This window comes from Carcharodon carcharias, chromosome 7 (genome assembly GCF_017639515.1).
Source record: "Carcharodon carcharias isolate sCarCar2 chromosome 7, sCarCar2.pri, whole genome shotgun sequence".
NCBI classification, from domain to species: Eukaryota; Metazoa; Chordata; class Chondrichthyes; order Lamniformes; family Lamnidae; genus Carcharodon; species Carcharodon carcharias.
The window spans coordinates 157,587,933-157,600,041 of NC_054473.1; the positions used below are offsets into that span (position 1 = coordinate 157,587,933).

General features: G+C 44.0%; 1 protein-coding gene across 1 annotated transcript in view; it reads right to left on the reverse strand.

Annotated features, from left to right (window-relative positions):
* cpne7 (copine VII) overlaps nt 1-12,109 on the reverse strand; it is a 192,549-nt gene that overhangs the window by 41,708 nt on the left and 138,732 nt on the right. Inside the window, exons 9-10 of the mRNA XM_041191819.1 lie at nt 6,606-6,665; nt 2,583-2,716 (exon numbers count right to left, since the gene is read on the reverse strand). Coding sequence (XP_041047753.1) covers nt 2,583-2,716; nt 6,606-6,665 — 194 coding nt within the window. The remainder of the gene's footprint in view (nt 1-2,582; nt 2,717-6,605; nt 6,666-12,109) is intronic.

Sequence of the window (12,109 nt, forward strand, 5' to 3'; positions counted from 1 at the left end):
GGAATGGTTTGAGTGCTTTCATCATTTTGCTCACCTAATTTGATGCCTATTTTTAATTGTCCTCACTCTTATATGTTTCACTTGTACACAATCTTCCACTCCCACTACTGTGCTGTCCACATTTGCCCAATACTGCACCTCGAACTTTGAAAAATATTTGCTGTTTCTTCAGAATGTCTCTATTCAACATTTGAGGGTCAGTTTGAATCGTTTTCTTACAGCAGCCATAAAACACTTGTGAAGCCGTTGTTCCAGCATGTTCACCTATGCACACAATGAATAGATGGCAGGAAGGGCACTGTGAAAAAGGCACTGATTATACCAGTTGTAACCCACCAGCATGTGAGTTGCGCAGTTCTAACACTCACTCCTGTCACTGAGCTATGCCCTGTTAATAATTCATTTTACTTAAGCTGTGATTCCTCATCCTGTATTTTCCATTGTACCTCCCTGTGACAGAATGGCCAAAGTCTTTAGGAGAAAGTATTGCCATAAAAGGTAAACAGGTCCTGAGCAATAAACAGTGCTTTGCCGGATTAACAAGAAGTATAATTGGTTCAACTTAGCTGTAACTGCACTGGAAGATATAGTGCAGAATGTTCACCTTCAGCAGGGGGCAAAACTTCAGTGGAAATGAAACTTGGGTGAGGTGTATAACTGGTCAATCTACCACCACCACCTATTTTACACCCCCAATGAAGGATGCATCCATGAAATAGTAGAAATTATGCCAGGTTAATTTTTCCCTCAAAATCTTAGCCACATCCAATCTGAAAGTTTTACTAACTTATGGTTCATCAATTCTAATGCATCTTTTAATCTTAAATATGGATTTTGCACTGAGTGTGCCATAGCTGGAGGCTATTAGTGAGATGCACTGGGAACTTAATGGATGCCATTAGCTATGTTTGAAACTTAAAATGGCAGTGATCTAACATCCCGGGGTGGGGGGAGGGAGGGAGGCGGTTAGCTCACCTGGCCAGCATGTGGTTTTGAATAACACCAACAGCGTAGGTTCAATTCCCAGCCCAGCTGGGGTAGACTTAGGACCTGCCTCCACACCTGCCCCATGCCTGATGCAAAGTGGTGCCCCTCAGACTCTACAACCAATTGTTTCTCTCCAATAGAGACAGATGCCTATGGTCCCTCATGCACTATGGCTAATTACTTATCAACCTAACATACCTTGGAGGAACTCATAAAGGGACATTGTCATCCTTTAAGATGAGCAATTATTGGGTAACAATGTCCATGGCCAGCCGTGGGAACAACAATTATCTATCATGGCAGTAAATGAGTGCCTTGAAAGAGAACTCTTCTAATTGTATCTTATGTAAAATTCCCTTGTCCTATATTTTAATGGAGGTGTCACCTCATTAAAATAAACAACCTCTGTTAAGCTAGCAAAAAATGAATTCACAAGCATATGAACATAGAGCAGGAGTAAGCCATTCAGCCCCTCAAGCCTGCTCCGCCATTTAATAAAACATGGCTGATCTGATAGTAACCTGAAATCTGCATCCCACCTATCCCCGATAACCTATCACCCCCTTGCTTACCAAGAAACTATCCACCTCTGCCTTAAAAATAATCAATGACTCTGCTTCCACCACCTTTTCAGGAAGAGAGTTCCAAAGACACACAACCTTCTGGATGAAAACATTTCTCTTCATCTCTATTTTAAATAGGCAACCCCTTATTTTTAAACAGTGATCCCTAGTTCTAGATTCTCCCACAAGAGGAAACATCCTCTCCACATTAACTCTGTCAAGGCCCCCTGAGGATCTTACATGTTTCAATCAAGTCGCCTCTTACTCTTCTAAACTCCAGCAGATACAAGCCTAGTCTGTCCAACCTTTCCTCATAAGACAACCCACTCATTCCAGGTATTACTCTGGTAAACCTTCTCTGAACTGCTTCCAATGCACTTACATCTTTCCTTAAATAAGGTGACCAATACTGTACACGGTACTCCAAATGTAGTCTCCCTAGTGCCCTGTACAAATGAAGCTCTCTACTTTTGTATTTAATTCCCCTCACAATAAATGATAACATTCTATTAGCTTTCCTAATTACTTGCTGAATTTCATGCAAATATGTTAAGCACACTCAAGCAAATATTTTGAAAAATCTAATTTCATAGGATCTAGATTAAATATTAATCTTCTAGAATTTATACATGGTTTCAAACTATTCTCTATAAATAGTTAAAATACAGTCCAATTGTGGCAAAATTCAGGAGAAGTTCCATTAATTTCCATTTTTTTCTGTAAATCACGAGGATTTTACAGTTTTTTCCTCAATTGAAAATTTACTATTCTATCTTGTTAAGCGGCCAAGCTGCTTTGTTGATAATTCTAGCCCCAACAATGCAAAATTAGGACAAAAAATATAATGGGAGGAAGTAGCACAAAAATTCAAACCAGCTGCAATATAAGTATTCATTATTTCTGTACAGTTCAAATGAAAGATAGTTGCTTCTCTTTATTAAAAATGTCAACACAGCTTAATGAACACAGTTACAACTATTAGGCTGCCAGCATGTGAAGTGAGGTTGTTTTCTAGCGGATGGTTAACAGTACCTGTCATAGTCTTGACATATTTCACCGACAGAGATCAGGGCTTTCAGATACTCATTGGGCTGGTAGGGATTGATGTAATGCAAGGAGCAGCTGTTTCGTGGGTCTCCATTTGAAGCTGTGAAGTCAATGGCTACCTGAAATAGAAGGTGGCAATTCATAATTAACAGCACCATGCTCTGGATGCGACATTTCTTCCGAAGCTCATAGTGATGCACAATGTTCTAAAAAAAAGCACACAAAATATGTCAACAGTAATAGCACCATTACAGCCGCAATATTTGGTATGAACCACTTGTTAAAAGAAAAGAGAACATTGAAGCCAATATCTACAAAATCCATAAATATAGAGATCCACAAACAGATTACACAGAGTTAATCAACTCTCTTGACTACAATTTTATATAATTCAATATCTTTATTGGTGTATAAATGGTCAGAAAAATCTGTTGATTTCTGGTTTCTTTTTCAGTTTTACATTATGAGGATGTTTTTTTATTTTCTGCACATTAGGAAAATGGGTGGTGGCCAGCATGCACCAAGCACACAATGGCAGCGCAAGCTCAAACCAGTTTCAGCTGCCAATGCTGATCAAGCACTTGATTGGCAATTGGTCAATCCGAAAGGATTGTAATAGCACCATTACAGGCCTGTAAAATTGTGGTTGAGGGGGTGGGGGGCCAAAAACTAGACATGAATGGACTTGCAGTAGTTGGGAAGATCTGTATGGCTGCACTCTTTCATTGTTGGTATCACAGGGTGATCACCAGACTCATTAAAGGAGTAGCATGTGCAATGGGTTGGCAAAGAGCTTTTTTGCACTGCTAGATACCAGCAGGAAATTTGTGACTTTAGGAAAAGACTGCTTTTTTGAGAAAGGTGTTGCTCTGTGATTTGCTGTATTGTAGCAGGAACAATGACGGCACTTCAGATGAGCTTCTTTGGCAATTCGCTTGCTGTTTTTGTTTGTGCTCCTCGTGCTTTGTCTTCCTGTGTCTGATCTTCTGCTTCAAGGTTGTCAACAGCTGCCTCTCCTTCCTCTCCTGGGATCTTTACCTCTAAGACTTTCTGGAGGCTATAGAGGACAAATCAGGCTACCACAATTCTTGAAACAGTGATAGATTTTCTTGCATATGCAAGCAATCCTTCAGCATTCCCACAGTTCTGGCTCTGATGTGGCATCATTGAAATGGAGCAGCAGTGGGGGGTCATAGGACAGGGGAGGAATAAGGTAGCCTTTATTTCCCATGGACTCTCATTTGTCCCTGATTTTGAAATCAAGCTAAAGTGTTCAAGTACATAAGTACATACATGGTGGCAGCTCCAATCACTTTTAAGTATTCATATGAAAGAATTGGTAACTGTAAATATACATCACTTGAATGTTTGGGGAGTGAAATTTCTTCCTGTTGATGTAATGTTGAACATTGTCAGATGGGGCATGTACAGCCATATGAACAAAGTTGATCGTCCCAGCTACCCTAGAAAAATCCTGCAATTCTGTAGCCACTTACAGCACATTCATTCAGTTCTTGGGACCACTTTCACCATAATTAGCTGGCCTTGGCAAACTGAGTATTAGTGACTTGCTTGATGCATGTGTTAAAGTATGTAGTGGGAATCCTCAGTAAGTTCTCAGAATGTGCAGATCACATAAATGTTCAGTGCTGCAACATCTCTGTGCCTGATGCATGGTCCTCTGGTGCTCTGACTGCAGCAGAGTCCTATTCTAGGTAGAATTGCATCCTCCAGATACAGCTCTATAGAAATGTTTAAAAAGGGTTGACAGAGTAAGGCTTGCAGGATCTGACCCTTCTCAGATGTTACATGATTAAACAGGATGGATGTGGAAAGGATGTTTCCTCTTGTGGGAGAATCTAGAACTGGGGGTCACTGTTTAAAAATAAGGGGTTGCCCATTTGAGACAGGGATGAGCAGAAATGATTTCTGTCATAGGGTCGAGGGTCCTTGGCATTCTCTTTGTCAAAGGGCCATGGAAGCAGTCTTTGAATATTTTTAAGGCAGAGCTAGATATGTTTTTGATAAGCAAAAGTGTGAAAGGTTATCAGGGGTAGGTGGGAATGTGGAGCTGAGGTTATGATCAAACCAGCCATGATCTTATTGAATGGTGGAGCAGGCTCAAGGACCTGCTCAAATGGCTCTAATTCAGATGTTCATATGTATTTCCGTGTACAGCTTCTTGTGTCTTCTCCTCTTCCTCCAAGAGATGGATAAATTCCCATTGGGAACCCCATACTATAAACTATGGAGCATGGTACTCAACATCTCCCAGAGACAGAATCCTCTCCAGAGGATTAAAATTTCCAGCTGAAGGTTTTTGATGAACAGGGAAAACAAAGGGTGAAGATGATTCAGCCAAAGCAGAGTTATTGCCATAAAATTATTTCTTCAAAAAAACTATCAGCAGTTTGTCTCCAAGACACCACAACATCCACCTCTATCAGCTGATCCTGGCAACAGCGCTAGCTTTCAACGTGTATTGATTAGAAGAATAGAATCAAGGATTAGCTGAGGGATGTCATCCAATCTCAATCCATCATTTGGACGTTTACACCATTCATTGAACAGCTGTTTCATCCAATGACAGAATTTGGATGTAAGTTAAGTGGGATGGAAGTCTTGCAGATCTAAATCCTACCCTAAGTTTCCCTTTTTTTGTTCCAGCAAAAAATTGCCAGCATTATGCCCTCACTCACCTGTGGAATTTTAGGGCCTATGTACACATATTGGAATTATCAAATGAGGGAACTTGTAATGGTGTAGGTACAGAAAAGGTTCCAGATTTGCAATACTCTCTAAGTTAAATTTCTTTCGCAGCACCCCGGCCAAACTTGATGTCATCAATATGAAGCAATTGTGCAAAGGGATGCAACTGACCACTTAATATTCACTCATTACTGTAAATTGGAATTACACAACCTAAAATGGAACAGCCATTTATAGTTGGCAAACATTTTATGGCAAAGAAATTTCAAGGTAGATTTGTGAAGAAACTCAGAACTCGGCCTGGTCAATATAAGATAAAGACAACTTCAAAGAAGGTTCATGGCTGCTTGAATCTACAAGTTTAGATCCGATAGCACTGTTGCCAATATGGAAAACCCTCACAGCGTTAGTGATCTTATTCTACGGCTGTCAAAGGCATCAAAATACTTTGCAAAATGCTTTTGCTAGATGCTCCCACCATTGTATCAGACTGACAAAGTCATAGTTTTGTGCTGACTGAGCAGGTGCACTTACAGCCCCATTCCACAGTGTAAACATGGCCAATTCAGCAACAACAGAAGTCTTTCTATAGCTAAGTAATGTCCAATCTCAATCCATCATTTGGACGTTTACACCATTCATTGAACAGCTGTTTCATCCAATGACAGAATTTGGATGTAAGTTAAGTGGGACGGAAGTCTTGCAGATCTAAATCCTACCCTAAGTTTCCCTTTTTTTGTTCCAGCAAAAAATTGCCAGCATTATGCCCTCACTCGCCTGGGAATTTTAGGGCCTATGTACACATATTGGAATTATCAGATGAGGGAACTTGTAATGGTGTAGGTACAGAAAAGGTTCCAGATTTGCAATACTCTCTAAGTTAAATTTCTTTCGCAGCACCCCGGTTTTGAATGAAATTAATGTCCGTTTAGTTAAAGCTGGGCTGCAGTTCAACCGCTGCTCCTTTATGTTTTGACATGTCAAGAACCAGAATTATTTTTACCTTGCAATTCTTTTCAATTTTTTTTCTTCTTCACACAACAATAATTTCAACAAAAATAAATTAAAATGCAAATATTCTACCTTTTTTATAACTAGAAAACTCTTGGTTTGGAAACCAGAGATTGCCGGAAATGTTACACTTCTAGAGGAATAGTTAGTGTCAAAGGAAAACCTTCGGCAAACCCACACTAGATGCCCACTTTTTACAATATAAAGGTTATCAATCACTCATCTTCGAGAGATAAGAAACATCATCATTGGGAAGTGGGTTTAAAAGTATGATAGCTATTCACCTACCGTAAAGTGAATCTGACATCCGCCCATTATGTAATCCAAAAAGGAATAGATCCTGTGCAACTTCAAAACACAAAAATGCATAGTTAGTCCATGGGAGCTGAAGCCAACCATTTTAAAACCATGACTAATAACTTGGCATCTCCCTGAACAAAAAGCTATCATACTGTGCACAAGATTGATATTGTAATTTATGCACGTTTAGATCATGTGCGGCTCACTGATAGCTTTTAATTGATCACTGAAGGGAACATGAGGAAGCTCATTTCATGATGAAACTGAGCAAAAGTTTCCTTAAGAATTTATCGTTAAGTATGAAAATAAGGTTTCGATTCAGTACCAGTTCACAGAGAGGCCTGAGGAAGTTTTACATCATTATAATCTTCAGTTCAAATATTATCACAGTTGTAACCTCCATACTTGTTTAAATCCAACAAAAAGTTGTGATATAGCTAAGGTAGTCTATGTTAAATGGGATTTGCTGCACTTATTACTGATTTTCCGATAACTGTAGAGCCTGAGTAAAGTAAAATAAATTAACTAGGAAGATCACAGAATTTTTACAGTGTAGCAAGAGGCCAATTGGCCCATCGAGTCTGCACTGGCTCACTGAAAGAGCATTCTATTTAATCCCACTCCCCTGCCTTTTCCCCATAGCCTTGCACATCCTCTTTTCAGATAGCAATTCTTCTGAATATCTCGATCGAACCTGCCTCCACCATCCTTTTGGGAGGTTCGTTCCAGACTCCAACCACCCTCTGGGTAAAAAAAATCTTTCCTCGCATCACTTCTACTCCTTTTGACCATTATTTTGAATCTGTGCTCTTTAGTTCTTAATGTACTCTTGAGTGGGAACAGTTTCTTATCCTGTCCATACCACTCAGGATCTTGAATACCTCTGTCAAGCCTCCTCTCAGCTTCCTTTTCTCCAAGGAAAACAGACCCAACCTTTCAAATTTATCCTCATAGCTACAGTTGTTGATACTAGGAATCATTCTTGTGAATCCTCTCTGTACTCTCTAATACCTTCACATCCATCCTGAAGTATGGCGCCCAGAACTGGACGCAGGACTCCAGATGAGGCCTAACTAGCGTGACATTCTTACTCTTGTGCAAAATGACCCTAGTAATAAAACCTAGGATACTATATGCTTTACTAATTGCTCTCTCAACATGCCCTGCCACTTTCAATGACTTATGTACATATAAACCGAGGTCCCTTTGTGCCTGCACCTCCTTTAGAGTTTCTCCCTTTATTTTATACTGTCTCTCCATATTCTTCCTGCCAAAAAGAATCACCTCACGCTTCTCTGCATTGAACTTCATCTGCCATTTTTCTGCCCAATCCACCAATACGTCTATGTCCTTTTGAAGTTCAAGGCCCGATTGTTATCCTTGGTGGGTGCACACGATTGGCGGACTAGGGAGCGGTTGGGAACTAGCCCCCACCCATGATTGGCCCACATTTGCAATTTCACGCTGGCTGGCCAGTTAAGGCCTGCCCAGCGTGAAACGTGTCTTCCCAATGGTTGGGAAGGGCCAGGCAGGGACAGGGGCCTGTTGGGCACCAGGTCCAATGGTGACCTGGCGGCCAGTTTAAAAATGGCACCGCCAGCAACTTGAAGGCTGCCAGGGAAGAACATATCTTCTGCGTTCTGGAGACCGAAGCTATGGCATCAACAGTGGCTGGAGACATCGGGTGGGAGGGCAGGTCGGGTGGGCATTTGCCCCCCCCCCCACCACAGTCTTTGGACGAGTATCTCATGGTGCTATTGGAGGAGCTGGTTGCCAGGAGGCTCTCCCTCGTCCCCAAAAATTGAAGGAGGAGGCCACTGCAACAGGCAAAAAAGCTTGGGAAGAGGTGGCAGCTCAGATCAGCAGCCATGACGTTGTGTAGCACACATGGGTGCAGTGCCACAAAAGGTTCAATGACCTACTGCACGCAGCAGGGGTGAGTACCAGGTTGGCATGGATCAGTGTGGTGAAGTGTAATGTCTGGCTGTTCCCCTGTGGAGCTCAGGGGTGTTAGAGCCTGAGTGCCAACTATCAATGACACCAAAGGGGTGAGCTCTGGCTGCTTGAACTGAGTGCCTTGTGGCTCGAGGGCCATAACTCAGATGTGCCCTGCACGGTGTTCCTCAGGTGGGGTTGGCCAGGCTGCAATGGCACTGCAGGTAGAGGGTGGATTAATCAATGCTCCTTTGTCGTTTCAGGAGAAGATGAGCCATAACAACATTGAGAGGTCACAGACCAATGGAGGCCCCCCCAAACCTCCTAATCCTAACCAGATTTAAGTAGGACAGCTTCGAGCTGGAGAGGCACCATGCATCGCATTCAGCCGGTCACAGAGAGGCTTGGGGTGTTAGATAAAGGTAAGAGTGCAGTGCACAGAGGTGAGAGTTTTAGATGGTGTAAACATTCTTGTGTAGTCCCATCACTGATGGGAGCCTCAAAACTGGAGTCCCCATTGATCATTGAAAGACGATGGCACCATGATGCAGATCTCTATTGCCTTACCAGGGTTCCTGGCATGCACAAGGACAGGTGATGACTTAAACTAATGACATATCCTTGTTTCCCTTAGGTTCGTCACAGCCACTCAATCGCAGGACCCCGAAGATGACAGAGGACTGGTGGGCTTCAGCTGCGCCTGTCACACCTGCTCTCTGAACCAGGCACCAGGGCACATACCAGCACCTCGGTGGGTGTTAGATCATTGGCTACAATGTTGGAGCATAGTGATGAGGGCACTTCATTCTCACTTGAGGTGCAGGCGGAGACAGGGTGTCCAGGGTGCCAGCAGTTGGAGGACTGCTAGAGATCAGGACGATACTGAGTTGAAGGCAGGTGATGAGCCTCTGGAGTCATCCATTAGGAGACAGATGCTGCATGTCCAGCAAGATATGCAAGAGGATCTGGCAGAGATCCATTGTGGGTCTGTGTGCCATGGTCTCTGTTATGGAAGGGTCCATGCAGAGCATAAGCACAGCCTTGATCCTTATCACTGAGCGCACTGCCTCCCCCATTAAGACAGTGGTGACTCTTATGGAGAGGATCTCCAGGGACAGAATCAAGAGTTTCCTGGGGTTGCGCTCAGACCTGCAAGCCCTCACACAGGCAATGACCTCAGGTGGTCAATGTCAGTGTAGGAAACGGGTGAGGCACCCAGTATCCCAGCTAGGTGCCTGTCCATCAATGGTGAGCAGGGAGGTCCAGAGCGACATTGGTACACAAACTGCCTATTGTCTCTGCAGGCTCCTCTCAGGGTGCACTGGATGATGGCAGCAGCTCCTCCGCCCCTCTGCCAGTGACTGTGGCATCTGATGAGGCTGAAATGAATGGGAAAATGCTAGCCTTGGCATTGGCTGCTCCCTCCCAGGCAGGGCCAGCACAGGCTCCATTGGTCAGATGACAATCGCCAAGTTTATCAAGGCCAACAGGACAGCACAATCAGCAGACTGTCTCCAATGCCACTGCCAGCGAGGTGGGAGCACCAAGACACAGCACTCATAAAGGCACCATGAGCACAAGAGGGACAGGTCACAAGTGATCTTCTGTTCTGTAATGTTTTGTTTATGGTTTACTGGTGTGAAAATGAACATCAGAAATGGTAATGTTAACTTGTTTTGATTGTGAAAATTACATAAATTTTGTTTTTGTCATAATGGCCTGAGTAAGCTTCATCTTTTTTTTGGTGCAGGCTATGTCAGTATGTAATGCTGGATGTGAGTGGCTCTAAACTTTATTGCACAGGTACTGAGTGGACTTTGGATTCAAATGAAAGTATCATTTCAGACATGGAAGCAGATCATTGGCAGCCTAGCTGAAGGAGCATTGGATCAAGATGTCCCTGATGTTCCTGCCTCCCTGAAGGATACAAATGTCTACCTCCATGCCCTCAGCATTCTCCTCACCCTGCTCCTCTTCTGACTCATTATTGGATTCATCCTCTGTGGCCTGTGGAGCTGTCAAGATCCTCTTGCTCCAGTGGGTCCCCCCTTGCCAATACCAGATTGTGGAGAGCGCAGCATGCAATCACGATCAGTGACACTCTGTGGGGTATTGTAGTGCTCCCCCTGAATGGTCCAGGCATTGGAAGCACATCTTCAGAAGACCTATGGTCCTCTCTATCACTGCCCTTGTGGAAGCATGACTCCTATTATAACGCTGCTCTGCCTCTGTTCTTGGGTGGTGGAGAGGTGTCATAAGACACCTTTTCAATGGATAGCCCTTGTTACCCAGCAGCCATCCATCCAGTTGGGCTCTTCAGTAGCCTCAGCACCTGGAAGTGTCTGAGGATATAAGCATCATGGGAGATGCCAGGGTACCTTGCACAGGCTTGCAGAATCTACTTCCAATGGTCACAAACTATCTGGATGTTCATCAAGTGGAATCCCCTCCTGTTGACGAAGGCACCCGGCTGACCCGCTGACGCCTTGATGCCCACATGTGTGCAGTTGATTGCACCCTGGATGCGGGAGAAGCTAGCAATCGCTGTGAAGCCTCTGGCTCGCTCAACCTGGCTGGCCTCATCCATACAGAAATGAATAAATGTCGTACCTGCCTGAACAGAGCTTCTGTCACTAGTTTGATGCAACTGTTGACAGCTGATTGGGAGACTCCACACAGCTCCCCAACTGACCCCTTGAATGAGCCAGAGGCATAGAAGTTGGGGGCCACTGTAACCTTCAGAGCCACTGGCATGGGGTGTCAACCCACACAGTCAGAGCTGATCTCAGCTTCAATCATATAACAATTGGAGGTCACGGTCTCCCTGGAGAGGCAGAGCCTCCTTTGGCATTGCACCTCGGACATATTGAGGTAGCTGCATCAGTGCCTTTAAACCCTGGCAGCAGGACAGTGGCGTCTTCTGTGGCTCTTTTCGCCTTGAAATACCTGCTGGCCCTGTGCCCCTTGTGCCTGCACCTCTCCTCCCACAGGTCGCTCCCCTGGAAGCTGTGTTGGCCTCCTCTCCCTTCTGCCTCTCTCATCCTCCTGAGAGGAGGTACCACCAGCAGAGACCACAATCCCCATTACCAGGGTCACAGAAGGCTGTCTGATACTTGGAAGGGTCCACATGGTCAAAATCCTCTAGGGGGGTCTTGGAGACACCAATGATTCCTGAAATGAAGCCTAGAAATGCTAAGAATGAAGCTCAGAACTAAGATGAAGCTGTCAAGTTCAAATAATCAACCAGGAGTAAACAATCTAAACTCCTCACTACTCACAATGGCAATGCTGCTGACCCTTTTTGTCCCGCCCTTGGATAAGGTTTGCAAAATGTGGACTGCCTGCTTGCCCTTTTTGCCCTTGCGACAAGCACAAATTCACATGGGCAATGTAAAATTGGGTTCAATTGGGTTTTTAATGGCCTTAAGTGGCCTTTTACTTGATAGCTGGTGCGGCTCCGACACCTGCATGTGCCCACCGACCTGAAGATTGCACACATGCGGGATGATGGTGGGACACTCGCTTGATGACTTCTCGTGCTATTTTATGCCCGATCG